Source organism: Hyperolius riggenbachi, chromosome 12, assembly GCF_040937935.1.
Source record: "Hyperolius riggenbachi isolate aHypRig1 chromosome 12, aHypRig1.pri, whole genome shotgun sequence".
Lineage (NCBI taxonomy): Eukaryota > Metazoa > Chordata > Amphibia > Anura > Hyperoliidae > Hyperolius > Hyperolius riggenbachi.
This window is the reverse complement of record NC_090657.1, coordinates 115,745,123-115,759,812: the sequence shown is the minus strand read 5'-3', so window position 1 is coordinate 115,759,812 and position 14,690 is coordinate 115,745,123. Positions and strand designations below refer to the sequence as shown.

General features: G+C 46.8%; 1 protein-coding gene across 2 annotated transcripts in view; it reads right to left on the bottom strand.

Annotated features, from left to right (window-relative positions):
* Positions 1-437: 437 nt before the first annotated feature.
* The window catches only part of JPT1 (Jupiter microtubule associated homolog 1), a 52,870-nt gene continuing 38,617 nt past the window's right edge, over positions 438-14,690 (bottom strand). Inside the window, exons 3-5 of one of the 2 annotated variants that reach the window (XM_068264003.1) lie at positions 8,719-8,807; positions 909-927; positions 438-773 (exon numbers count right to left, since the gene is read on the bottom strand). In XM_068264003.1, coding sequence (XP_068120104.1) covers positions 658-773; positions 909-927; positions 8,719-8,807 — 224 coding nt within the window. In that variant the 3' untranslated portion in view covers positions 438-657. Of the gene's footprint in view, positions 774-908; positions 928-4,819; positions 4,895-8,718; positions 8,808-14,690 lie in introns of those variants that run through there. The other variant, XM_068264004.1, reaches the window with a different exon arrangement.

Below are 14,690 nucleotides of genomic sequence, written 5' to 3'. Positions count from 1 at the left end.
TTAGATAGTTTAACTACTACATGGAGGTCCTAGAATTGGTCAGTGACTTGCCAATCATAAATGAAAGCATCCTCACTCGACCAGATGAGTGGATTCTCTCTTCACTGACCATCCACATAATTCAGGTTCCCTTTGAAAGGGGGGGGGGGGGGGTTGCTTTTTATGCACTACAACATTTTGTAAACTCCAGCTTTCTTTTGTGTACAAGCAATCTATCAGCAAGCAACTCCATAGGGCAGAGACTCATGGCTTCCAGCACAAGTTTAATATTGTCATTTCCCATTAGTCAGATATTCCTTCCTCTACTTTGTGACTGTCCCATGAATGACTTGGTACTCATGAAAGTTCATACATACTCCTAAAGGTTTCTCAGAAGTACAGAACTGTAGAATGATAAATTTGATATAAGGTACCATCTGAACTGCATTCTCTAAAAATTTGAAAATATTTTACACATTCTTTATTTTGTGAAACAACAATAAAAAAAAAAAAAAATGTATAACAAAACCATTCATGCCTTCGCCAGTGGATCCCAGGAAACAAATGACATGCAAGGATTCAAACAAAGTGCTTCAAACAAATAGGGGGGGGGGGGGGAGGGGGTTAGAAGGTAATAACAGTCACATGGAAAGAGTCTAATGCAGATGAACAGTTCCTTTATCCCAGCACAAGACTTGACTTTCCTCCTGGAGGATTTCGTCTGCTAGGTACAGCTACTGGGGCAGCCGGTAACCGAGATTCTCCAGATGCCTCTTTTCCAAGCTCAGCAATTTCTAAGAGGGGAAATGTATACACAAAAAAAAGTTACGGTTAATGTAAAAAAGTATATATACAGTTAAGCTATTTATCCTTCATATATGAAAGGTCAGCGGTAACCAGTAGGCATGAGAAAAAAAAAAAGTTCTTACCTGGAATTTCTCCTTCACCCTAAAAAAAAAAAAAAAGAAAAAAGCCTTCAATGTATTCAATTTCATCTCAGCCACAGTATCTCTAAATTAACACCACCACATATCGGCACCAGTTACAGACAGCTAATCAGTCAAACATTATAAATACCCGGGCTCCTTTGTATAACAGTACTTCATTACCAGATCTGGAATTTAACCACCCTGGCGTTCTGATAAGATCGCCAGGGAGGCTGCGGGAGGGTTTTTTTTAAATTAAAAAAAAACTATTTCATGCAGCCAACTGAAAGTTGGCTGCATGAAAGCCCACTAGAGGGCGCTCCGGAGGCGTTCTTCCGATCGCCTCCGGCGCCCAGAATAAACAAGGAAGGCCGCAATGAGCGGCCTTCCTTGTTTTGCTTACACCGTCGCCATAGCGACGAGCGGAGTGACGTCATGGACGTCAGCCGACGTCCTGACGTCAGACGCATCCGATCCAGCCCTTAGCGCTGGCCGGAACTTTTTGTTCCGGCTGCGCAGGGCTCAGGCGGCTGGGGGGACCCTCTTTCGCCGCTGCTCGCGGCGAATCGCCGCAGAGCGGCGGCGATCGGGGAGCACACGTGGCTGGCAAAGTGCCGGCTGCGTGTGCTGCACTTTATTTGGGGCAAATCGGCCCAGCAGGGCCTGAGCGGCAGGCTCCGGCGGTACTGGACGAGCTGAGCTCGTCCATACCGCCCAGCTGGTTAAAGTGTAAAGTAGGCATGCAAAAAGTACCAGAGACAAGAGGAACCACAGGACTACAGGAGGCTGGAAGAAGCCCCAGGTAAGCAAGTCACCGCCCTCAGTGTCCTCTGGTCCACTTCATTCTGTCGCTGTCAGCTCCTGTACAGTTCGCGACTGAGTGCCTGTGGCCGCACACCTGATTATGCTCCTATGGCTGGGAGCACGATCAAGGAGGCTTATGTGCTGTCCAAAATAGTGCATGCGCAACAGTCTGAAATTTAAATTTGGCTACACCAGCTCATCGGATTGGACCTGGAGGACACCAAGGGAGATGACAGACTAGGTGGCTGGAAGAAACCACAAGCAAGTATTCTATAGCTTCTCATTTCTACAAATACCCCTTTTACTAACGTTATGTCTATGGCTTGCTTTTCACCTGCATAGGAGACACCATATTAATTGCAGTGTCAGCAATTTGCACCAACCACCATTTTTGTTATAACCATTATAACTGTATTATGCAGCAGATATGACTATTCAGGCCAACAATTAATCTGAAAGCATCTTTTCACCAAAATGTACTTCAGCAGAGTACCATATTCCCAGTACACTTTGGCATCAGCATCCCCCCCCCCCCCCCCCCCCCCCTCCGATCAAAGAATTGGGCACAGATTGCCACCAGCCTCATGCAATATAATAGGGTGGGAGCTTTTTTTTTGGTTGTCACTAAGGGCAACATTGCCAGATGTAGTCTGGCAAGGCGTCCTATGTGGATCAAAGTGTCAGACCAAGTCCAATACTTGATCCCCTCCAGCACTGCAGCTACAGCATGTGAGCTGGTGCTGGCCCTTCCCGATGCATACATTTGAAATAAGCGCCGGTAGACTTGGGCGCAGGATTCAGCCAATATATGGCTGATCCTGCTGCTGCACAAGTCCCAGCCGTGTTAAATACTATTCTCCCTCCAGGCTGCCATGGATGGTGGGGAATTAAATATTTTTGGCTTCCAGCTATTGCTGGAGGCCGAATAATTGTGTTTTAAAAAGTAACTTCAGCTCCATCTGACGGCGCAAACGTTACTGAGCGCCGCTATAGATGTAATTCCTATTACAGTCTATGGTGGCGCCAGCTGCGCCCGAGTCTTCCTGCACTGAAAAGCTCTGCTCCCCATGCCATGTTGCCTCCCCACTCTACAGCGAGGGGCTTCCGACACTCCAGATCACTGCAGTTTCACAACCATCCACATCCCTTTGTAGAGAGAAAATATTGGAAGGTGACACATGGATGACTGAAATTTGATAGGAAAGAGTTAAATGCAGGGCTGTGGAGTCTGTACAAAAATCCACCAACTCCGACAGTTAGGATACCACCGACTAATTTGCATATTACAATTTTGTTGATTTTATGCAACATGAAATGCATCTCTTAACTGCCAACACTTAGGAATTTTAAAATTCAACTGAAGTGAGAGGGATATGGAGGCTGCCATATTTATTTCCTTTTAAACAATACCAGTTACCTGGCTAGCCAGCTGATCTTCTGCCTCTAATACTTTTAGCCAGACTAAAACTTGTCCTTGGTGAGAGTACTTATAGAAGACTGTTACAAACATCAGGCACTAGGCAATGTGACTGGGTACATGTAAGAGTGATGTGCTTTCACTCTGAACCAGTTTTATGGGTGATAGACATGAAGAATAGCCTCATTATCCTGCAGATTGTTGTGCACATTGAACACAGGTGTTGTACATTCTCAGTGGAGTCCCTGCAGCTCTGTGGGGAGTGCATATGTAGAATATAGAACTACTGTGTAACAAAGTAAACCTGAGAGATGAAATTAAAGTTTTATACATACACAGGGCTTTCTCCAGCCCCCATTCAAGCTAATCAGTCCCTCGCTGTCCTCTGCCACCTGAATTCTTCTGCTATGGGCCCAGGTACTTGAGCCAGTCAGGCATGGTGCACATGCTCCGCTGCTGGGGAGCGTACTACACAGTCACAGCACTATTGTGCAGGTGCAGAATGTTCCTGGCTGTGGGAGCAGCATGTGGCCGGACTGCGCTGACTGGCTAAATTACCGGGACTCCTAGCAGAAGATCCAGGTGGCGGAGGACAGCTACTGGATTAGCCTGAAGGGGGCTGGAAGAAGCCCCAGTTATGGATAAAAAAAAAGTTCCATCTGTCTCAGGTACCCTTTAATTCATAGTCACCAAACCAAATTTTAACATATCAAATTATTTAATTTCATAAGCAAAGTGAGTGCATACATTTGCATAGACCAGCTTCAACGCAGATTTCCTCTCTTTGACCATCTCCATTAGTGACAGCTACACATCAGGCCATACACATATATACTGTACAGTCAGTCAGATATGTATATCAGACTTTAGAAATACAGTGACTGCTTTATTAAAGCAGCACAACTAACTATTTTTTTAATTGGTTTATTTCATATTTGTGGACTAACCACAGCTCAGCTATTACTGTATATATACACACAAGTTATTTATGATGACTTATTAAAATAGAAAATATGATTTTCAATCTCTGATTACAGTTTAAATTAGGAGTCTGTATTTTCTCCCGACTCCAGGTACCCAAAAATTGCCCCCGACTCCTCAGCCCTGGTTAAATGCATGTTTTACCTCTGTCTTTTCCAGGTTGATGCCCTTGTCTTCTAATACAGCTCTAGGTTGTTTTTATGCTGAGGTAGACAATGTCAACACGCAAGATTGAATTCAAGGAATAAACTCAGGCCACATCTGGAGTGTAGGATACAGTTTTGGGCACCACACCATATAAAGGACTTTCTAACTTCTGACCCTGTAAGAGCAGACTTGCCAAAAAAGGTTGGAAAAACTGGGCTTCTTTAGCTTAGGAAAAAAAGGCGACCAAGAGGGGATCTTAACATGTATAAATACATCAGATGGCAATACAACCTTGGCAGATGAGCATTTTGTCCCTAGGGTTGTACAAATTGACATAGGGACATGATGGCTATGGAGGAAAAAAAGTTTTTGCCATCTATTTAGAAATGGGTCCTTCACAGTAAGCGATTCAAATCTGGAATATTTTACTTCAGGAAGTAGTTATAGCAAACTATCTGCATTTAGCCCCCCTGGTGGTATGATTTCTGGATTTTAGGGTCTTTAAAAGGTTTCAGACCCAAAAGTAAATCAAGGGGGAAAAAAAAATGCAGCCATAATGCCAGCAGCAGCCCCTGCTTATTCACCTACCTGGGTTCCAGTGCTGCAATTTCACCTCCGTCCTCAGGGTGGCGCTGTAACTCTGGTGAGATCAATGACTGCGATTTCAGTGATTGAGCAGTGTTTCTCTCAACATTTTATTGGCATGTACCCCTTTTAAAAACAAACCCTGTACTCACCAAGTACCCTCTAGCATAGTAAACATCAAAAGTACCCCTTGACAAATAATTGTAGTCCATGGTAATTGGTTCTAAACAATTTCCAAGCATTTACTATTGCTTTTAATTAGCTAAAATACTAATTCGTTTAATTAAAGGGATGCTTAAGTCAAATTTTTTTTTTCTCTTTACTCACCTGGGGCTTCCCTCAGCCCCCTGCAGCTGTCCGGTGCCCTCGCAGCATTGCTCCGATCCTCTTGTCCCCGCTGGCAGCTCCTTCCGGTTTCGGTGACAGCCGCCAACAGGCTGGGACTGCGGGTGATTCTTCACGTTCCCAGTCACAATAGAACCCTCGATGCTGTTATTGCGGCCTTCAGGACTGACCAGCAACTGGTATTGTTTAAAGGGAACCTTAACTGAGAGGGATATGGATGTTTCCTTTTAAAGACAGCTTGGATGCGTTCCTTGCATTGAAGGGCACCCACAGCTATAATTAGGTGAATTAGAATTTGGCCAAATTAGTTTGCACGTGCAAGAAATTGGCCTTGTATGGTTTTGGGTCTTAAGCAACAGCCAAGGAGACACTATAGATATATTACAGGTCAAGAACAGTATATAAGTTATAGTGGCAGCAAACAGTGAAGTGTTCATTTTCAGTTCTGCTAGGACTTGAAAGCATTCAGCACAGATTTAGCATGGGTCTGCATTAAGCATGGCTACTGCCTGAGGGAAAAAGCCAAGGAGAGTTGATCCAGGTATTTTACTGCCATTTGGAGTCGAGAAGGAATTTTTCCCTTTCTAAGGCCAATTGGACAGGGCCTTGGATTTTCACCTTCCCCTGGATAAACTGGGATAATATGTAGGTTCAGGATGGTGCCTTTATCTGGTTGGATGTTATGGCTGGATGTCTTTCAACCAAACTGACTATGTAACAACCACCTTTGAGGGCTGCTTGTTAATGTGTCAGCAAGCAATCCACTTGGCAGATTGAATGGGCAGACAACGTCGCCTCATACATCAGTTTCTGCGAGGACTCGTGTACCAACAAAATCCTTCAAGGTGTACCCGAACAACAAGCCATGGTTCACCAACAAGCTACGGCAGCTGCGGAGGCGCAAGGAGGCTGCACACAAGTCCGGCAACCAGGAGGACTACAGAAGGGCAAGGAACGACCTTAATCTGGAGCTGAGAGCTGCCAAAAGAGTACGCTGAGAAAATTAAACACAACCTGTGCTCAAACGACTCACGTGCTGTATTGAAGGGGCTGAAGGCTGCCACTAACTACAAGCCCCAGCATGCAACTCCCAGCCCGATACTAGCAGAACTCAGCAGATTCTACTGCAGGTTTTAGAACCAGGAAGCCCCGGAGTGGAACCTGGAACCAGCTACCCCACCTCTGGGCCCTGCAAACATCCTGAGCATGCCCTCTCCCTCGGTGGTGTGTGAAACCGAGGTACTGCACCTCTTACCACTAAATGCCATGAAAGCCTCTGACCCCGACGGAGTATCTCCAGCCTGCCTGAAAACCTGCTGTCGGCAACTTGCTCCCATCCTCTCCGCTATGTACACCAAGTCTCTAAAGGAAGGCAAGGTCCCTGTATGCTTCAAGGAGGTCTACCATCATACCTGTCCCTAAGAAACAAGGGGTCTCCGAACTTAATTTTAGGCCGGTGGCCCTGACATCCGTCATGAAAACCATGGAGCGGGCAGTCCTAGCCTACCTTAAGCTCTCCACTTCGCCCCTCCTAGACCCCTTCCAGTTTGCCTACAGGGCAAACAGGTCCACCGGTGACACGATTAATATCCGCCTGGAGCTCATCAACGATCACCTTGACAGGCCAGACATGTACGTTAGGATACTGCTGTTGGACTTCAGCTCAGCCTTCAATACCATCTGCCCACGCATTCTCCAACGGGACCTAGCTGCACTTTGAGTCCACCCGTGTCTACAACTATGGATCAGACTCACCAACAGGTCCCAAGTCATCAGACTGGGAGATATCTACTCCCAAGCAGCGACCACGAACACAGGTGCTCCTCAAGGCTGCGTCCTGTCTCCATTGCTGTTCTCCCTCTACACAAACAATTGCAGATCTGAGGAAGACTGTCAAGGTCATCAAGTTCGCTGACACCACCATCGTTGGCCTCATCACCAAGGATGATATCCATGGGTACTGCCAGCAGGTGGAGAGAATCTGCAGAATCTGGAGCAAGGAGACTAGACTGGTGCTGAACACTGCAAAAACCGTGGAGCTAATCATTGACTTCAGGAAGTCCGCCCCACCTCCAATTTATATCGATGGCACTGAGGTAGCCAGAGTGCCCTGTGCCCAGTTTCTGGGTACTACCATCTCCAGTGATCTCAGCTGGAAGCCCAACATCACTGCCACCCAACGGAAAGCACAGCAGAGACTTCTTCCTTTGCCAGCTGAGGAAGTTCGGCATGACTCAAGGAATTCTAACCAATTTCTACTCTGCCACCATCGAGTCGATCCTCTGCTCTTCCATCCTAGTCTGGTATGCTGGCACCACCATCAGCGACAAGGACAAATTACAGAGAGTCATCAGGTCAGCAGAGATCATTGGGTGCCCCCCTCCCCTCACTTGTGCTACTACACAAAAAAAAAAAAAAAAAAAAAAGGCTGAAAGGCAAGGCACTGAGGATCGCCAATGATCCGTCACACCCAGGCCACCGCCACTTCAGCCTGCTGCCATTGGGCCGGAGGCTACGGACCATCTCCACTAAGACCACGAGACACAGGAACTCGTTCTTCCCCTCGGCGGTCAACCTCCTAAACTCTCTCCACATACTACCATCAACGCAAGTCCCAATGAGCAGCGGGGCTAGCCGCGATACGGCCGATCAGTCCCACAAGACTAACTGTCAGACATATCAATGTCACACTGGGACTGATGTATACTGTATTGCAATGCAATGTTAACTTGTCGCATCAGCTGTCTGCTGCTAACTAAGTGTATCTTTTCCTTTTTTCCTCCTGAGCCATATGTATTGTACCAAAAACAATTCCGGACATGACCCAGTCACGCTCAGCGAAATAAATGATTCTGAGATGGACTTAGCTGAGGGCATTGCATTGTTCTCTCCACTTGCTCCTAAAGGCTCACACGTCGGATTTTTCCAAACGACCCGTCGTTTGGACATCAAATTGGGCGTGTGTACAGTCAATCGTTCAGCTGATAACGCTGGTTTTGACAGATCCGCCTGGCGGATCCATCAAAACCAGAGTTATCAGCTGAACGACCGACTGTACACGCCCAATTTCCGACGTGTATGAGCCTTTAGTGTCAACACCCCCCTACTATCTACAGCCAGATTGACATAGCTCATTGCACTGACCAGTCAACATCCTTAAAATCTAAAGCCAGCGATTACTGTGGGCTGTCAGTTGTAATACATTTGTCCCTTTCTGTAATGAATGGAGTGACTGGGCCCCAAGACAAGTGGAGGGAGTGAAGGTTAGGTAGTCACAATTGTACTTTAAGTGCCCTCTCACAATAAGTCTGCTGCGTTGCAATGCAAGGATATTCCTAAGGGACTTTCACATTAATTGCTGTGCGGCCAGTTTCAATGCAGTTTCAACTCATGCGTTTAGTGGCAATACGAGTTTTTGGCTAGCTATACAGCTGCTTAACAAAAACAGGCTGCACATTTATAAAGCGAACAAATTAAACCTGACAAAAAAAAAAGTTGCGCTTATGGAATAAAAAAGCAAATGCAAATACAAACCATATGATCTGAAACCTCTTCAGAGTCCCCCTGTTGACATGTTTTCTGTGGGTCTTCTGGGTCTCCACATGCTGCCCCTTGACTACCTTCTGAAAAAAAAACAAAAAAAAAAAACAGCAAGGTTCAGAAACCAGCAGCTTAACCACACAAAAACCCTCCAGCTATACATATCAATTTATGAGTGACATTTCAGCCAACTAGCAGTATATATAGGACAGAAACCTGTAAATAGCACTACTCAATGGTTAGAGGAAAGTAAAATCTTTATTTGAAACAAAAAGCCCCAAATATATTGACCAATCGGTCTGTCATTGAAGTATATGAAATATGAGGTAGCCTCTTTAAGGAGTCATCAGGGAGGAAAATGCTAATATAAGTGGTACTTACCAGGGGCTTCCTCCAGCTCCAAGCTACCAGGACGTCCCTCGCCGCAGCTCTGCCCACAGCAGTTCGCCGCAGGTCCGTCCCGATCCCCGGCGATGCCGTCAGAGCTACCTCCAGGTTGCTCTGTACTGCGCCTGCGCAAGCGGCGCTGTCAATCACCACTACGTGGGACGGAGTGGACTGCTGCGCCTGCGCAGTCTGCTCTGGCCCACGTAGCGGTGATTGACAGCAACCGCTTACGCAGACGCAGTACAGAGTGACCTGGAAGTCGCTCTGACGGCATCGCCGGGGACCGGGACGGACCTGCGGCGGACGGCTGCGGGCAGAGCTGCAGCGAGGGAAGTCCTGGGAGCTTTGAGTTGGAGGAAGCCCCCGCTAAGTACCACTTATATTAGCATTTTCCCCCCTGATGACTCCTTTAACCTCCTTGCCGGTTATCCCGAGCTCAGCTTGGGGTAACCTGCGCAGGAGGATATCTCAGGCCCCGCTGGGCCGATTTGCATAATTTTTTTTTGTTACAAGCAGCTAGCACTTTGCTAGCTGCTTGTAACTTCTGATCGCCGCCGATCCGCCGCAATCCGCCGCGCCGAGTCGCTCCCCCCCGCCCCAGAGCCCTGCGCTGCCTGGCCAATCAGTGCCAGGCAGCGTTGAGGGGCGGATCGGGATTCCCTATGACGTCCCGACGTCCATGACGTCGGTGACGTCATCCCGCCCGGTCGCCATGGCGACCGGGGAAGCCCTGCAGGAAATCCCGTTCTCAACGGGATTCCCTGCATACTCTGATCGCCGAAGGCGATCGGAGTGGGTGGGGGGATGCCGCCGCTTAGCGGCTATCATGTAGCGAGCCCTTGGCTCGCTACATGATTTAAAAGAAAAAAAAAAAAAAAAAAAAAAAAAAAAATGTGCGGCGCTGCCTCCTTGCCGGATTTTTAGACCGGCAAGGAGGTTAAGATGTTAATCTTTTTATGGGCCAACAAGGACCTTAACGAGGAAAGCTCAATAGATACATTTTGTCCAGGAAATCAATTAGTAAATATTGAATCAACTCATTCGATAACCAGTTATTACAACATTTTAAAAATTACACAAAGAATGCAATATGTTCACATAGCCATAACAGTAATGTAGTACTTGCAACAATTTAACAGTAACAGTTTATTCCCAATAAGTGTAACAATGATTTGGATTATTATCCCTAGATCTGGCCAACCACTTTGAATTCAGAAGATACCCCTTCGGGACATCCGTGTCCATATACACCATTTTCTTGAACGTCAAACCAGATGTTCACTTATTCAGTAGTATATTTTCCTGGCTAATTAGTATTACATGATTGGCTGAAATCCATCAAAATTTTGAACACCAAAAGTTTCAAATGTAAATCAAACAATCCAGATGATATAAAGCATCTTCAGTGTAAATACACATCTGGAACCTCACAATGAGCGATTACTTGTATGCAATGATGGATAAGATAGCCAGTTATAGCTGAAGGCTGTCCTGAAGGCTGAACCCTGGCTCCTAATAGGATTTAAACTAAAAGAAAATATATTCTATTTCTCAGATTAAAAATAGTCATTTACATATACGCACATATATAAAAAAGGACCACACACACGTACGTAAGCCGCCACGGAGGATTCCTCAGGCCCTGCTGGCCGATTTGCATAATTTTTTCTTCTTCAAACACACGGCTAGCACTTTGCTAGCTGCGTGCTTGTTGCGATCGCAGCCGCTACCCGCCGCAATACAGGGCCCTCCCCGCATACCTCTTGCGCAGCCTGGCCAATCGGCGCCAGGCTGCGCTATGGGGTGGATCGGGATTCCCTGTGACGTGCCGACGTCTATGTCACTCAGTTAGTCGCCATGCGATGGGGGAAGCCCTCAAGGAAATCCCGTTCTGAACGGGATTTCCTTATGGGCAAGCGGCGCAGGCGATCGGTAAATAGTGGGGGGGGGGGGGGGGGGGGGGGGGGGGGCGAAGCATGTAGCTAGCGCTAGGCTAGCTACATGCTAAGTGAAAAAAATCCTCCCGTGACCCGCGCAGCTGCACTTATACCGCCAGGGAGGTAAAACCCTCAGACTCAATAGTCCAGTATTCTGATTGCAGCAGTGCATTTTATAGGGTTTTTAGTGTACATTTTATTGCATTGTGATACAGCAGGGGCTGTAGAGTTATGATCAATCTAAGATAAATGCGAATGTTTGGATGTTGGTTACACGACAATGGCTGAACAGATTTGAAAGAAATTTGCCACACAGTACATAACCTGGATATTTATAAGGCTCTTTAGCACCATAACCAAAAAGTGGGCAGAGAAAACTACATGTTCCAAGTGAAATTTGTAAACGGCAGCCACTCTTAGTGTTGATAGGGTTCTCAAAATGCACAGTTGGCCACTGGATGACGGATTAATATTCAGAAAAGTGAGTTGAGCCTACCAGCCAATCAAAATTCACCCATTTTCAAGGGGGAATATTTAATTTCTGCCATTCTTGCACGGTTAATGGCACAAGCCTCAAACCTGGTACGTTTGGTCATTGGGTGACTGGGTTCATAAAAGGGGGTGGAGCCAGTCAGATTGGTTTCATTTCAATGCAAATTGATGCCAAAGACCACAAAGCTCACAAACTAGGTCATTGAGCAATTGTGCGCTAGGGATAGAAAAAGTGGGCGGAGCCAACACCAGCCCAAATACATGCCCGGGCAATACCGGACCATAAGCTAGTATTGAATAAAGATGGTTTTACTTTTCTACCCCATGAGTGGTGCCATTTACAGGCTTCCTTTGGTAAGCTTGTTCATTCAGGCACCATCTGCAATTCTGTATGGAGGGGAAAATATAATGTATACATTTAAATAACCGTTTTATCTCACCACGGCTGGCTAAGTAGCCGTGTGGACATAGTGTTCGGTAGCCAGTGCAGGCTGGGGCAGCTGGGTGCTTTGCTGGGTGGAGGATGCCACTGTTGGGGGGGGGGGGGGGGGGGGAAGAGAAGAGTGCCACTGGGTGGGGAGGAGGGTGCCATTGCATGGGCACTGTATTGCCTCCATCCCTCATGTGCCACTTGCAGTGCTGCGGTGAGTAATCTGGGGATGCAGGGAGGTGGCCCAACATTCCTCCCTCCTGTGTCTCCCTGCAGCATTCATGTTCAGTGATGCATTTATCTGTCACCTGCAGCATGTGTCTCAGCCGCTAGCTCCTCTGTACTTCCTGTTAGGAAACGGAAGAGGAGCTGGTTGCACACGAACGCACTGCTGTGCATGAACTCTGCAGGGAGACAGGAGGGAGGAATGATGCGACAATAGAGCACATAGGGGATTTTCCAGTCTCCTTGGCGGCCCAATCCAACACTGCACACAGTATTGACTGTATTAGCCCCTCCTGTCCCTCAAGTGCAGCAAATAACTCCTCCAAGCTTCAAAAGTACAGTACTTATTCATTCCCCTCCTCCTGCAGCCCAGTATCTTTTTCCCCTGCCCCTTAATTGTTGTAGCCAGCACTTTCAGACCTGTTTCCTTGGCATTTCATTTATCAAGAAAGTGTCACTTACCACTGGGTAAATTGCTGCAAATGGTAACTTCACTAATAGTACACATATTACTCAGTGTGCTCAGGATTCATGCAAGTTGACCCCTATATTTTAGAGAATCCGACCTAACTTTCTTCTGACTTCTAGTCAAGTATATACCAGGGCTGTGGAGTCAGTACAAAAAGCGACTCCAACTCAGTTTAGGATTCCACCGACTCCAACTCTAATTTGCATATTAAAATCTTGTTGATTGAAACTATGCAACATAAAATCTGTCTCTTAAAGAGGAGCTGTTAGGTATAAGGTCTCAGAGAAAATAAACACATATATCAGTAGCTAAAGATTGGCTGTACTTACATTACATATGCATTTCACTGTCCACGTTTGGATTTCACAGAATTTGTATATAGTATATGCAGAGATTGATGCTCCTGACAGCTCATGGCAGGCTCCATGTTTTTCTGTCAAATGTGTCATGTCCTGCCTGCTTCCTGATCACAGATAAGCTCCTACTTGAACAACACAGTGTGCAGTGAATATTAATGAGCCATGTGGCTAGGAACAATAGCTGACTCCTGCAGTGTACTCTGCCCGGAGATTTATCAGTGCTACGCGCTGGACTGATTAGAAGCTCCTGTACCATCTCATTAGCAGCCGAGGGGAGGGCCCCAGAATGCTTTGCAGTTTAGTATGCGGCTTGCGTCCTTATGGTTCTATAACAGCCTTTCTGATAAGCACACATCAAAGGTAACTGAGATTTTTATCTTCACTAATTGCTTTATGGCTTCCTTCTAAACTGTTTAACACAGGAGAATAGAGGTTTAAATTAGCTTCTGCAGCCTGACAGTTACTCTTTAACTGCCAACACTTAGGAATTTTAAAAAAGACAACTGAAGTGAAAAGGATATGTAGACTGCCATATTTATTCCCTTTAGTCAGACTTAAAGGGACACTTAAAGGGATACTGTAGGGGGTCGGGGGAAAATGAGCTGAACTTACCCGGGGCTTCTAATGGTCCCCCGCAGACATCCTGTGTTGGCGCAGCCACTCACTGATGCTCCGGCCCCGCCTCCAGTTCACTTCTGGAATTTCTGACTTTAAAGTCAGAAAACCACTGCGCCTGCACGCCCGTGTCCTCGCTCCCGCTGATGTCACCAGGAGTGTACTGCGCAGACACAGACCATACTGGGCCTGCGCTGTGCGCTCTTGATGACATCAGTGGGATTGAGGACAAGGCAACGCAGGCGCAGTGGTTTTCTGACTTTAAAGTCAGAAATTCCAGAAGTGAACTGGAGGCGGGGCCGGAACATCGGTGAGTGGCTGCGCCAACACAGGATGTCTGCGGGGGACCATTAGAAGCCCCGGGTAAGTTCAACTCATTTTCCCCTGACCCCCCTACAGTATCCCTTTAAGTAAAAAAAAAAAAAAAAAAAAAAAAAAAAAAAAAGTTTCTCACCGGGGCTTCCAATAGCCCCCGCAGCTGTCCGGTGCCCTCGCCGTCTCCCCCCGATCCTCCTGGCCCCGCCAGCAGCCACTTCCTGTTTCGGTGACAGGAGCTGACAGGCTGGGGACGTGAGTGATTCTTCGCGTTCCTGGCCACAATAGCGCCATCTATGCTGCTATAGCATATATCATATACCATATAGCAGCATAGAGGGTGCTAATGTGTCTGGGAACGCGAAGAATCACTCACGTCCCCAGCCTGTCAGCTCCTGTCACCGAAACAGGAAGTGGCTGCCGGCGGGGCCAGGAGTATCAGAGGGAGGCGGCGAGGGCACCGGACAGCTGCAGGGGGCTATTGGAAGCCCTAGGTGAGTAAAGAACAACTTACCTTCGGTAACGTCTTTTCCGGAAGTCAAGAGGACAGCACCCCTGCTGAGACTTGTCTCCCTCCCTGACTGAGGACAGGAAGCTGAAAAATAAAAATTTGCATAGCAAATAGGCAGCAGCATAAGTAGGGAACAAGTACCTCCATCTTCAGTTATAAAAAAGACACGGACAACCATTGATGCTGAAAAAATGTAATTCTTTATTCCTTATAAACCCTCAAAAAT